This window comes from Pteropus alecto, unplaced genomic scaffold (genome assembly GCF_000325575.1).
Source record: "Pteropus alecto unplaced genomic scaffold, ASM32557v1 scaffold109, whole genome shotgun sequence".
NCBI lineage: Eukaryota > Metazoa > Chordata > Mammalia > Chiroptera > Pteropodidae > Pteropus > Pteropus alecto.
The window spans coordinates 7,761,443-7,776,458 of NW_006494608.1; the positions used below are offsets into that span (position 1 = coordinate 7,761,443).

General features: G+C 32.0%; 1 protein-coding gene across 1 annotated transcript in view; it reads left to right on the forward strand.

Annotated features, from left to right (window-relative positions):
* The window catches only part of NAMPT (nicotinamide phosphoribosyltransferase), a 33,222-nt gene extending 18,407 nt beyond the window's left edge, over positions 1 to 14,815 (forward strand). The window contains exons 7-11 of the mRNA XM_006925370.3: positions 2,530 to 2,755; positions 4,628 to 4,747; positions 8,143 to 8,283; positions 9,494 to 9,628; positions 11,810 to 14,815. Coding sequence (XP_006925432.1) covers positions 2,530 to 2,755; positions 4,628 to 4,747; positions 8,143 to 8,283; positions 9,494 to 9,628; positions 11,810 to 11,920 — 733 coding nt within the window. The 3' untranslated portion in view covers positions 11,921 to 14,815. The remainder of the gene's footprint in view (positions 1 to 2,529; positions 2,756 to 4,627; positions 4,748 to 8,142; positions 8,284 to 9,493; positions 9,629 to 11,809) is intronic.
* Positions 14,816 to 15,016: the final 201 nt, after the last annotated feature.

Below are 15,016 nucleotides of genomic sequence, written 5' to 3' on the forward strand. Positions count from 1 at the left end.
AGATTTTTGTAGGCAACATAGGGTAGACCGAGAAGACAGGCTAGTAAAGGCCCTCAAATTCATGGTTATTCTAATTCCATTTTTAAGTGGGAGGGGGCACTGAAGTCTGAGCAAAGAAGTGAAATATTTTAGAGAGATATCTTAAGATTATTTTGGTAGAATATCCTCTAAACTGGAAAAAAGAGAAACAAGAAGGTAGAAGGCTTTATAGAAAGCTATTGCAGCAGTTTAGAGAGATAACAAGGTTAGAGCCAAGTGGTCAATGAATGGAAAGAAGTGGATAAACATGATCGGTGGCTTGGGAGATGAAATTGCTAGCCTAGAACTTGATGATTTGAACTGGGGCCCAGTAGAGATTAGATTTTCAGGTAACATTTATGAGCATTGGTGTATTAATAGGGCCTTGTTGAATACTTTCACATTTAAGAGTAGTGAAACTGGGAACATTTTTCATTAGCTAAAGATTTTAAAGTTGCAGTATTTTTATTTTACACATCGATATATGTATATCTTTTAAAAACAACGTAGTATCCATATAACAGACTCTTGACCAATGGTTTTGTATCAGAGTAATAAGAGTATGGTATTATAAATCTGAGAATAAAGATAATATCTTAGGGCTTTCATGTTAAAACAGTGAAAATCCATATTATATTTATAGTCACATAATATTTACTATATTTGTAAATTTCAACTCCTTGATATATAAGAATATTTCAGATGATCTTAAATAGAAAAGTCTTAAAACAATAGCATAGTATTGTCAGTAGAACTTTGGACTGACAGATTGGGAAACCTGAGTAACCTTAGAGCTGACATACTTGGGTGGCCTTGGGCAAGTCACTTATCTCTCTGTTCTTCAGTTCCTTCATCCAACCAGACAAAAGGAGGAGCTAAGATTTTACATCTCCAACATCAGAAAGTCATTGAGGATAAATGAACTGACATCTAAAATAACTATAAGAGAACTCTAAAATTTAGAGCACTGCCATCATTGTTATAAATATTTTCTTAAGGAATATATGAATCTGGACTTAGAAGTATTTAGTATCATAACTCTTCCCTCAAACTTTGGAAAGATATCACATTTAATTTGGTGCTGTAAATTGTAATAATAGCATGAATAGAATTCATTGAACAGATATTTATGTTCTCCATATACCAAATACTATACTAGAAGAATTGATGTAACAACTGGAATGACCTGTAACTATAGGAGTTTTTTCTTCCATTACAAAGCTCTCCAGTACTGATATTTGAGCTTAATTCTCTCCACAATAAAGAGGACAGTAGCATTTCTTGATAGAGAGTTGGCATCATAGCTACTAGCTGCCTCTGTAACTGTTTAGAAGGATATTCACTATAAAATGAGTTTTATATAACTAGGCTATCTTGCCTTTTTAGACAAGAGAGGTATCTGGGTAGCTAAGTCTTTATAACCCTGAATTGTACATAACTCTGCTATCCCCAGCATACCATTGACAGTGTGGGAAAGTTGTTTGCTCCAGTCTTTTAGAAAAAAATAAAATGACAGTTTCAAACATAAATTAGTATGGCTCTTCAATTAGTTTTGAGATAAACTTATAGTCACATGGGGTTCTATAATAAATAAATGAATTGTCTTTACATTATTTTACTTAGGAAAATGGGGTAGAGGCAGACTAGAAAATCAGAGAGAAAGGAAAATTGCTCGGCATGAGGAAATAGTAGCAATTTTCAAATTCATTATTGTTCTGTTTAAGAATTTTAAAAATCATACATTAGCTAACCAGCAAGTACTTAAGTTACATATATTCTTCTATTCAATAAGAATTGTATTGAGAACATTGTAAAAATTACTATAACCATTCTTGCCCTATAGAAATTCTCACACTCTGTTTCCCATCTTAATTATGCTTTGCTCTAACTAGATATTAAGATTCTTATTCCCTGGGCAAATATTAATTGGTAGTGGATAATCTGTAAATGAAATAAAATACTACCTATTACTGGACATTTGAAGATATAACAGGTTAAGAGTTAGTCAACTGTATGTATGTATGGTATAGTATGAGTAATTGTCTTTAAGTATAAGATTTTGAAAAGTAAAAGAACAGCAAATGTATGTCCCTACTGTTATTGGTATATGGTTTCAAAAATTCACAGAAGGGAGCCAAGTAATTACATCGCCTAGCAAATAATGGGAGCATGTGTTCATTTTTTCTAACATCTAGGCATAGTGAATAGAGTGCAGGTACTTTTTTAGTTCACGGATTTTAAATGGATAGATTCAGGGATACCAAAAAGATGGGGGAAACTGTAGTTGGTTCAATATGACTTAAAAGCTAAAATAACTATTGGAGAGGAATTTTAAAAAATTGGTCAAGGGGTGGTTTGGCCCACATGTTCAACTAAGCTTCTGATCTGCATTCATTAAATCACTCACTTTCTCTGCAATGTTGATGATGTAGTATAGAAAACATGAGATATCATTTAGGAACAGATAATGTGTCTGCCTAAGTAAATCTTTATTTTCATTTTGTTTTCTAGTACCATAACAGCATGGGGGAAAGACCATGAAAAAGATGCTTTTGAACATATAGTAACACAGTTTTCATCAGTGCCTGTATCTGTGGTCAGCGATAGCTATGACATTTATAATGCGTGTGAGAAAATATGGGGTGAAGATCTGAGACATTTAATAGTATCAAGAAGTACAGAGGCACCACTAATAATCAGACCTGATTCTGGAAATCCTCTTGACACTTTATTAAAGGTAAATTTTAATACGTAATTTGATTATTAAAATGCCTGTAGACCAGCTGCATCAACACTACTTTTAATTGCATTTATACATACACCATTACAGAACTATCTGGACCAGTCCACTTATTTTAAAGTTGCAGCACAGAGAGAGTAATAGATTTGCCCAAGGTCATACATTAATAACAGAAGGGATACCCAGAGTTAAGCTTACATACACTGTCAGATAGTTAAGTACTGTTGAATAGATATGTTCTACTTTCAAAATTAATTAATAGCATTACCATTTTAACCAGTCCTGTGATTTGGTTAGCAGTTTATGGTTTCTTTTCCATTATCACAAATCATTGTTATACCTTTGACGTTTTTAGTGCAAAAAAATATATATGTGCAAGGTGATGTGGAATAAAAATAATTTGAAAATACTTTTCAAATACTGATTCTTTAGAGATACTGTTGATCCTTAATGTAGCAATGTTGCATTTTTTTAGTGTTCAGGACTTGGTTTGCCTTTTTTGAAAAACACTAGTAAGAGCAGGTTATTTGATCTTTACTACTAGGAAAACACTGTGTTAGGTGCTTAACTTTTAATCACTATGAAAATCCTGTGACAAATATTCTCTTTTATATAGACAAAGAAACAGGCTTAGAGAGGTTAAAGTAACTTGCTCAAGGTTACAGAACATAAACTAAGTCTCCACTGTAGATGGAATAAGCTAAGTCTCCATTGAAGATGTTTCTAGCTATCACCTTCCCACTTTACCACACTGTTTTCTAGCTAATGATTAGATGATAAATTATCCCTTAAGCTCTGGAGATCATCTCTAAGGAATTTAAGGAATGTATTTATTGAACATTAAATGTTGAGAAGAGCTAGAAGTAAGTCTTTTCTTTCAGCAGTTCAGAAAAAAGTCAATGAAACCCACTGGTTCGCGTTCTAAAAAGGCAGTGGTGGGGGGCGTGTAGAATCAAGGGAGGTCGTTTTCTATCCTAATTAGTAATAGGCCAATCTGAAAGTCTTGGCCTGAAAGATCAACAGGTTTGGTTTTAGCAAACTTAACAGGTTTCATGTTTTTCCTGTTTACCTAATAAAAATGTATAAACCTAGTTTTAAGAATAAACTGAGTCATTTCTGTGGAATATTCTCATTGTTAGAACTATAAACCAATTTATTTAGGAAAAAGGAGTGATTATTGGGAAGAAAATTTGTCTAATGAGTCTTTTGTATCTCTGACCAAGATTTCTGAGAAATTTTAAATCAATGTTTAGGTATTTCAGCTGCTACAAAACTTTCAGTAGTTAATGAGTGGTATGATTTGCATATTATCCAATTTGGTTTAAAAAGAATGGGTGTCATCTTTAAGTGAGGAGAATTTCAGAGAAACTGGATTATATATGCTTCATTTCTGCATATCATTTCTCTGAACTTGGTAATTCAAATGGATTTATATTAGTTATATCAGAATTAAACCAAACAAAACTGTTGGGCACAAGCAGAATAAATTCAAATCAAAAGTATAATCATGAGTTTGTTAAATGATGCTTTCTATAAAGTATTATATTTGCTGTTTTAAGCTCTTAAGTTAAAGGTTTTTTCCTGAATCTATATAATAAGAAAGATGTAAGAGAAAAATCTTATGTTTTAAGCCACTTTATCATGTAGATTGAATTGATAGAAAATAGTATGCTGGTTTCTAGCATAATCAAAAGGAATTGAGACTAAATTTGAGAAGGCTTATACATTGTTGTAAAATTTTTTAAGTATTTTTAAGTATGATTAATTTTATATTCTCAACATTGTCTAGCAGTCATTTTTTTAACTTTGGAAAGCTTTTACACTTTCAGTTTTAGTTATTTTGTGTTCGATATGTATTTTTCTGTACAGGTTTTGGATATTTTAGGTAAGAAGTTTCCTGTTACTGAGAACTCAAAAGGCTACAAATTGCTGCCACCTTATCTTCGAGTTATTCAAGGAGATGGAGTAGATATTAATACCTTACAAGAGGTATGTGTTTTATATTAAATGTTCCAATAAGGTAATCAAGTAATTAAGGTGTAGTTTGATAAACAGCACATTAATAATTTCAGTTAATTATCATTTTTTTGTAAGTGTTTATAATGGTATATGTCTTTTCTGTTAATTGCTTAAATTTTATAAATAATAGTAACTTAAAGCATTTAGGTACCAACCAAACCACATTTACTATTTCCAGTCCTTACTGACCACCTTACATCATGAGCCTAAAGAAATATCACTATGAAACAAGAAAATGCAAGTGAAGGAATGTTCCTTGTATATAAAACAAAGTCTTGATCCTGTTCAATATGGAGTTTCACGTACTCTATCTATAACAATGTGAAACTCAAACCCAATATATACTTTTTCAAAAATTATAAAATGATTTGTCAGCTCTTCTAAATTAAGCATTACTGTTAAATTTAACCAAATAGAGTATAATATTAAAACTTTTGCCTCTTCTGTTTTCAAATAAGCTTCTGAAGAGCTATAATTTCATTTTAACTAATACCCAAAGTACGCCATAAAATTTAAGGATATCACTGATGTCATAATTTGGATTGTCTGCTATTGTAAACCACTGACATTTTAATATATACTAGTCTCTGATGGTATCCACTTTTATGATACAAGTATCAAAGGATTTTTCTGTTTGAGTTTGGTGTGGTTAGAGTAAGGTCAATACTATAAATAGTTTGTTTTCCAAAGATTTGTTTAAAAGTAAGAATTACTGCATATAACAAACATTATTTCTGCGGTAATATATATTTAGAGTTCCCAAAGGTTGTATCTGGCATAGATCTCTTGCAATAACAGGAACAAGGTTTCTTTCACCAACTCTCCCAGACCGCTTTGCCTAAGAAAAGTGGGAACTCCCCCAACCTCTTCTGAGATATTTGGTGTTGGGACATTAGGGGCTTTCATTTGAAAAGGGAAGAGAAAGAAGAAAAGTCCACACGAGGAGGAAGACCTGAGTATAGAAATATCAACTGGCACATGTAATTGCTGTTGTCTCCTTAGCTTAGCTGAATTAAAGATTTCTTATCTTGGTATCAGAGTACTGTACCAGTTTCAGAAAACCCATTAGCCCCATTCTCTTCCCACTGCCCTTCCTTGTTCCAGCGGTGAGCTCTTTGAGTCTTTCAATCAGTATTTAAACTTCTCTCTAAAAAACCAAAGGTCTCAGCTTTCCTCTTTTTTTTTGGTTTTCCGGTTTTTTTGTTTGTTTTAAATAAACTTTGAGAATGTACGTGTGTTTTAAAAGTTGAAAAACAGCTCAAAACTTGAACTTTTCTTTTTAACTGTAACAGGAAGCTAAATATTGAAACAAATATTTTTTGGCACTGGTAAAACCTTAAACAGAACAAGCAGAGATTGAATAGTTTGTGTAATGCAGATGCACTCATACATAAGTTTACTTAAAGGGTGATCCTGCTTTCTTTATATTAGAGGTAGGTCAAAATAAGTTTTTAGAAGCAGGAAGAATTCATATATTGTTTTTGCTTTGTACATATACTAAATTAAATACCATAACTTTGACAAAGTTAAAGATCTGTTTAATTTCAAACAGCTCTCACTTCTTTCATTGACTGTCAGCCTGTTGGACTGCTTACTCAGTCAGTTTTTTGGTGACATTCTGTGAAGTTGCAATGTAAGCCTACTAAAGGGTTGTGTATACCACAATCAATCTGCTTATTTTTTTAAAAAGGCAAAAATCTCTTTTATGTTGGACAAAACATGAAAGTGTCTGTTTTCTCTTTCTGTTTGTGTATCAGTTAAGAATTCAGTCATTAATGACATTAAAATAGCACCTAATTCTCAAAATTGGCAAGATTTCTTTGCAAGTGAAGTCCTACATATGTTAAACACTTCTTCCTCTTTAGCTATCCCACTATTCTTTTCCTAGAACACTTTTCTCTACCTTTCTACGAATTTTCTGAGAAATTGCTCCTGATCTTCACAACTTTGTTCCAGAGATTTACTAGAAAACATTGGTTTTATGTAAATCCTAATGATAGCACATTAATTTTTTTTATCTAAATGTAAGTATTGTGAAAACATTATAGATTATAGGAAATGATTCAGATGTATGGTTGTGATAACAAAAATATTTTATTTAAATGCTAATGGCATAATATGACTTCTCATTTCAGTTACTTAAATAACTTGGGATGAAATAGGAAAATAAAGAGTAGTGTCTGACAATAATTTATGTCAAATTAGGTCGTCAGATTTCTTTCTGATTTGTATGTGTAAATATTTTTAAATAGTAATTTTTCCCTAATTCTATCATTTCCTACACTCTTAACAGAACAATTCACTTAAACTTTGAATTGTCCAAATTTTATAACTTTTTGGTGAATCTATATGGCAAGAATATCCTAAAGAAACTGAACCAGCAATACAGAGATATACATTGGATGATTACTGTTCTTTGTAATTTTCTCATTCTTGTGCTTCTTGAGGCATATCTAAAATCAGGTGACAGGCTTGAAACTTTTTTTTTTTTTTTTGCCCAAACCGCCTTGCCCTCCATCTATCTGTTTTCCTTTTTTCCCTTCATTTTCCTACTCTACTCTGCATTTCTTCCACATTGAAATTCACTCTCTTGAAACATTCCTTAAGTTCACATTTTTATAAGACTTTTATTGTTGTTGTCTTAGATATATTTGTTCACAGTTATTTCAGTGAAAAATAGATCTGAATGTGGGGACCTAGGGTACTTGAGGTTCATGTATAATAATAAAGATTCGAGACTAGGATTATGTACAGTCTAAGGAATCACTTTAAATTGTGTATTTTCCATCTTGACTCTTCACATATAGCAGTAGAATTAGATGGTTGGGGTTTACAAAGGTTAGTTTTCTAAATATGGGTTTGTTAAAAGATAAAGGTTCTTAGAGTTTATATAATTTTTATATTGCAGTGTCCAAAATAATAAGTTAGGTTGAGACTCTTAGTATTTGAGGGGAATATGGTGAATTTTTAATGATTCACTAACTTTAGGAGACAGATGAGAGAAGTTTACTAAAGTAACCTTTGATATTTGTAGCCAGTTTTTTCTCACTCCCTCTCATTTACTTCATTTCCCCAACCCTAACCACAATTATAGTACAACAACAACAGATTCAGTAACTTTGAACAAAACCCTTTGCTTTCACACTATCCCTCAGGCTGTTTTTTTTGGGTGGGTGTATCTTTTAAAAGAGACAATGGTGAGATATAATTTTGTATAGGCCTTAGTCTTCTATCATCATTTACTGTGTTATAAAACAGTTCTAGAATAGTTTATTCATCAGTATGGCCCATGGAAAATTACCTGCTTCCTCTTCCAAATTACTTAATTTTTACTTGTTTGTTTTCTTTATCTTTTAATCTTGTAGATTGTAGAAGGCATGAAACAAAAAAAGTGGAGTATTGAAAATGTTTCCTTCGGTTCTGGTGGAGCTTTGCTACAGAAGTTAACAAGAGATCTCTTGAATTGTTCCTTCAAGTGTAGTTATGTTGTAACCAATGGCCTTGGGGTACGTCCTTTTACTTTTACTCCTGTATTAGTACCTTTTTTATGTATCTAGGTAGAATGCAGTTATTGAACGCAATAGTCAAAGGATGATATGGTCTTGAACTGAACTATTAGTATTGTTGGATACCACTGATTTTGACTCAGAAACAAGGAAAAAAAAGAGACATTAGATAATAAATAACATGACTTAGGAGAAAAAAAGAGACTTGGAAAAAGGGGGAAAAATAAGGCGAGAAATTAGGTAAGAGACATAATGCAAATCAGTCATTTCCCACTACTTCGGTATATAACTTTGAAGTCAGAAAGTTGGCATTACTTGAGAGAGAGTGTCAGCTAGCCTAGCCAATGTATACTAAAGGTAAGCAAGTATGTAAACACTATCAAAACAGACTTTCAGGAAGGTGGAGTATGAGATTGGAGTCATGATACCAGAATCATGTTCCAGTAGCCTTAGAACAGTAGAACCCAAGCTGCTAGGCAGCTGAACAGCAATCCCCCTAGATGTTCATACACTCTTAAAAGTTTGTGGGTCAGTGGTTGGGGTGAGAGAAACTAACAACTCTCTTAAGAACAGGGTTGATCCTCTGCTTTACTTCACCTCCATCTTTTTTTGTAGAGTTCTGAGACTGACTCATCTGTTTTTCCTTTCAAAACTATCACTAATTGCTTCTATTATGTTTTGTTTCTACCTTTCTGATTCAGAAACATTCTGTTCTCTTCAGGTTCTCTGGGTCTTTTTTGCTTCTGATAGTATCAAGGGTAATAGAGTAAAATGAAACAACAGGGAAAGGTTATGAAGTAGGAAAGCTTTTACTTTAGTAAAATCCTAGTTCCCTTGCCACAGATTATATAATTCGGTTGACTTTTTTTTTTTGGATACTTTAGATCAGTTTAAAGGCAATTTGTAATATAAAAAGAGATACCTTAAGGATCACATGTTAACTTCAAAGACTATCTAAAATGGAGTATTCGATATTCTGCACTGGTAAGGAAGGATAGCCAAGATTTTGGCTTGTGTTTGTATCTTCCTAACAAGACTCTGTCTTCCAAAACAGGCCAGAATTATGTTCTAAAAGCCCAATATAGATTAGTTTCATTATACCTACAAATGCTTTAAAACATATGTAAATTATGTATATACTTTTTTTCCAATGGAGTTGAGTGATCATTTCTGACAGTCTTCTTTTTCTCTTTTTTAATTTGTATTACAGATTAATGTCTTCAAGGACCCAGTTGCTGATCCCAACAAAAGGTCCAAAAAGGGCCGATTATCTTTACATAGGACACCAGCAGGGAATTTTGTTACACTTGAGGAAGGAAAAGGAGACCTTGAAGAATATGGTCATGTATGTATCCATGCTGATTGGGTTTTTTGTTTTTGTAACAATAGTAGTTTGGCTCTCCACATTAAGAAAGGAAACTTTTATGTTGTATTTTGATTTCAAATTATTTTCAGAACAATTTTTTTCTTGAAAGACAAAACAATTTTATTGTAAAATATATAACAGCTGACCTAGACTACCAAAATAAGATGAAAGATATTAGTGGCTAGATCATAAATATGAGACCTGTACATACATTGGGTGAAATACTTTGTAACGTTCAAAAAAAGTAAAAGTTTTTCCACATAGTGACTGATGAGCTTTTAAGCAAACTGTGTATTTGATCTTACTGCCAGTTAGCAATGAATCTTTTCTGAAGAGGAATAGTTAGGAATACTTAAAGAATGCTGTTTTAGACTTCTCATAACTTCTTATATTATAGTAAACTCTGGTAATTTTAATGGATAAAAGAAGGGCTATCCAAATTCTAAAATGTTAAATATAATTCCATTTTTAAAAACTTAATGGAATCCTGATGTTTTCTTTTGAGTCTCATTTGATTCTCACAGCAACTCTATGGGCTAAAAAGGCAAATTATGTCATCTTAGTAGTGTAATGTGAGAAACTACGTGACTTGATTCAGATTACATAACTAATAAATGTTGACTCCTAGGCTCAACCAAGTTTTCTGATTCAGGTCAACCAAACTGGAAAAATATATAGTATGCTAAAGTCCATATGAGCTAATGGCCTTTAACATACAAAAACATATTTACATTCATGAACTCAAAGTTATAAATTTCTGTTTCTCAAGCTACTAGATTGAAAAAAAAATCTCATTTTTAAAGGGAATCTACTCATGTATATTCCTGTTCTCAAAGAAAAGTTTACATTAAACAAATACTAATTTATTACTTTAGATTCTTTATACCATATCAAATATTCTTTGTTACTTTCGTTATATTCTTCTAAGATTGAGCCAAAATTAATGAAATAACATTTTTCTGTTATCTTTAATGAAAAATATATATGTTCCTAAGCAGTCTTTTAGAATTAGATCCCTTTATATGGTCTGTTAATGCAGTTCTTTGAGTAGCCTTCACTTAACTCTTATACCTATCAAGACTTTGCTGAATTAGTTTATTCCAGATGGACTGACATCATTTTAGACATGGTCATAACTATTACTTAAAAAAAGGCTTTGATTTTAAGAGTATGTGAATGATATTCTAGAACATTTGAAGCAGTAATCAATTTATAATTAAGCATTTTGATTTAAAAATTGGAACCACCATTCCTTGACAGATCGTATTGAACTTTATGCAAGAAAATGCTATAGCTAGAGCAGTATGATTTGAAACAACACAATGACAAAAAATATTAGATAATGCCATATGTATCTCACAGTCTTCAGACTAGATGGAAAAATTTAGGCATGATGGATTCTTCAAAGAGAAATTAGAGTTAGATAATTCCTTAGTGAGAGAGGAATGGCTTTAACAGACCCAAAAGGGAATTTAGTCCTAATTTCTCAATTTGTATTTGTTACCCTTGCATGGATCAGATCGATTATGTGTATCAGTGACTTTTCGAATATACGTGGTCTTTTTAAATCAGTCACTATGCATTAGTCAAGAATTAGTAGTTATTTATGTTTCTGTTTAGTTTTGGTTTCTTGTTTTTTTAGAGGCGTGTGTGTGCTTGTTTGTTTGTTTTTTGTTTTAAGGCCCAACTCAGTGACTAGGAAATTTATTAAATTGCAGGTTGATGAGTTTAACTGGTATTGGGTCTATTGGCTGGGAACAAGGGAAGATCTGGCAGACTTTCCTTACTGCTCTATCAGTCATGCTTATCACGGATAGTGATAGTTCTAGGCAACCAAGCAACAAGCATCTTCTGTCTTGAAGAAAAAAAAAGATGGGTCAACTAGGTCTTTCGGTTTTTCTTTTAAGGAAAATTGTTTTCAGAATGTAATATTTTGATCATTCCCATTCATAAAAGTTAAATATTTCTATGTAGCCATTTTAGATTATACCTTGCTCTGCCTGCCCTACCAGCATTCTTTGTGTATAAAATCATTCCATAATTTGAACACCATCAACATCTCTATTTGACTAGTCAGTCTAATTCATCGAAGCATTCATTACTTAAGTAGTTTGCTTGTTAGTCTAATTATTAAATTTTAGTATTGTTGTATTTGTGCAGGATCTTCTCCATACTGTCTTCAAGAATGGAAAAGTGACAAAAAGCTATTCATTTGATGAAGTAAGAAAAAATGCAAGGCTGAATATCGAACTGGAAGCAGCACCTCATTAGGCTTTGTTTTATGACTGGGTCTGTGTGCTAGCCTATGTGTGTGCGTGTATGTGTGTATTTACGTGCATGCACGCACGTATATACCTGTGTGTATGTAATACATGGTGTTTATTGTACAGATGTGTGAGGTTTTCTTGTGTTTTATGATACATTACAGCCAAATTATTTGTTGGTTTATGGACATACTGCTCTTTCATTTTTTCTTTTTTTTCAGTGTTTGGTGATCTCAAATTAAGAAATGCACTTAACCATGTAAAAGATTAATGCTAAAGTCAGCTTTTTAGGGCCCTTTGCCAATAGATAGTAATTTAATCTGATATTGATCTTTTCACAAATAACAGAACCAAGAAACTTTTATATATAACTGAAGATCACATAAAACAGATTTGCATAAAATTATCATGATTGCTTTATGTTTATATTTAACTTGTATTTTTGTACAAACAAGATTGTGTAAGATATATTTAAAGTTTCAATGATTTAACAGTCTTTCCAACTTTTCATGATTTTTATGAGCACAGACTTTCAAGAAAATACTTGAAAATAAATTACATTGCCTTTTGTCCATTAATCAGCAAATAAAACATGGCCTTAACAAAGTTGTTTGTGTTATTGTACAATTTGAAAATTATGTCAGGACATACCCTGTAGAATTACTAACCTCACTGCCCCGGTAGAATATGTATTAATCATTCTACATTAAAGAAAATAATGGTTCTTACTGGAATGTCTAGGCAGTGTACAGTGATTATATACGTTGGTCATTGTATTGTACCAGTAAAATGCCAAATTTGAAAGGCGTGTACTGCAATTTTATATGTCAGATATTGCCTGTGGCTATAATATGCACCTCAAGATTTTAAGGAGATGTTTTTAGAGAGAATTTCTGCTTCCACTATAGAATATATACATAAATGTAAAATATTGACAGAAGTGGAAGTAGTGTATTTTAAAGTAATTACACTTCTGAATTTATTTTTCTTATTCTATAGTTAATATGACTTAATGAATTACTGGAATGGATAGTAAGTGTACTTGTTTTAAATTTTTTTATTCTGTTATATTTTTCATTAAGATTTTTAAAAATTAAATTGGATATTAAATTGTATGGTTATCACTTATTAATTTTAAACTGAATCCCTCAATAAATACTCAAGCAAGTTCTTAAATGAAGATAAGTTATCCCTAGTGAAAAGCATGACAACATGAGTTTGAATAGAAGGATCTTAACCAAAAACTGAAGGTTGGCTAAATTCTAGGTGTTCAGCATCAAAATGTCAAAGAGTGATTAACTGCTAGATTCTGAGTCAGTCATCACATCTAACTGGAGACCAGTTTTTTTATTTTTTTAGATGATTCTTTTATATTTAGGTCTTGTAAGGCAGGGGTTGGACAACTATGGCCTGCAGGCCAAATTTGCACTGCTCTTTTTCTGTAAATACATCTTGCCTATGGCTGCTGAGGACAGTAGGAGAAATTGAGTAGTTGCAATAGTGACCACATGGCTGCCTACAAAGCCTGAAATGTTTTATTACCTGGCCCTTTACAGAAAAAATTTCTTGACCCCTATTCTAAGAAAAGGAGTGTGCATTGAATTTTAAGAGAAATACTGATTTTCATGGACGGGAGGCTAAGTTGATACAGAGTTTGTCTCTTTTGTTCTTTGTTTTCTCATTTAAGAATCTGATATTGGAAGACTAATTTAGAAACACTTTAACAAGATGACATTAAATGTGAAATTTTAAAAGTTGAAAAGCCATAAATCATGTCCTCTAAACAGTTACATGAGAAATATTTTATCAGTAGAGTAACCTAATGAGAGGTGAGTTGCCTTTATTAAACATCTTTTATAAGCATCATTAAAAAATATATAGGTTTTTGCAAATGATTTCAAACACTTGTTTAACGAGAACAATAAGCATTATTCACTTTTAGTAAGAACTTCATCCTGTAATTTCTGGTAGAAAGTAATTTTAAGCTGAATTTTTTTAATGTATCTAAAGATTAGTAGTATTAAAAAGAATACACACCTTCACAAAATGTGCTAAGGGGCTTATAGAGAATCAAGGAACTATTTATTACCAATAACAACTTTGATAACCATCTATAATTTTGATTTTGTTTAAACATTGGAATTATATTGTAGATTATATTCTTTGTGTACTATGAATTGCAGCAGTTTCAAAGTATTTAGAGGAGGATTATAAAGCTTTCAGTGAATGCTAAAATCTGTACATTTGTACTCGGTCATAGATTGGGGACTGGAATGATTAATTTTATTAGCTCTTAGCCACTTGGAACTGATTAATCCTGAATTTCCATCACTAAGCTCTTAGTATTAGGCCATCCCCATTCTGAGTAGCAGTGGTTAACATAGATATCAAATAGAACTCTGCTGTGTGTCACCCTTAAATCAGCCTAACTATTCCAGACAAAAGCAAATGGCATGTGTGGGTTTGCTTACGTCATTAGATTTGCAACTGATAACAGTTTATCCCCCTCAATTCATAATATCATGAAGTGTTTGTATTTTAAATAGGAGATAGGAGTTCTGTATTAAGACTCTTTATTTGTACTATATACTTAAAAGCAAAATGGTTTTAATGATTATCCCTTATTTCCTTTAATTATTATGAGAAAATATTTTATAATGAAATCCATCTTGGAAAACTAGAAAGAGAAAAGCGGCAAGGTATATATTGTTCTGTTTGCCATAATTTAGAATTCTGCACTTAAACAAGTATTTTGTAGTTTTACATTCCTTTTTAACCCATTCAGTGGAGAATTTCAGCTTTTCTCCAAAGTTGTGTGTTAAATCTCATATGTATTCAACATCAAAGATAAACATGTAATAAACATGGAAATAAAGTTTAGCTCTATTAGTGAAATCTTAAATTTGACTGTGTTCTTCAAATAATGGCATTTCCAGACTTGCCTTTTTAAGGTATTTCTTCAGTTCAAAGAATTAAAGAATGAGAGAGGGAGAGGCATCAAAGATGACTCTTATTTTCTACTCTATGCAACTATATGAATGGCAGTGCCTCTTACTGAGAGAGAACAGACCAGATTTGGTGGGAAAGAGCACAATTCCTATAT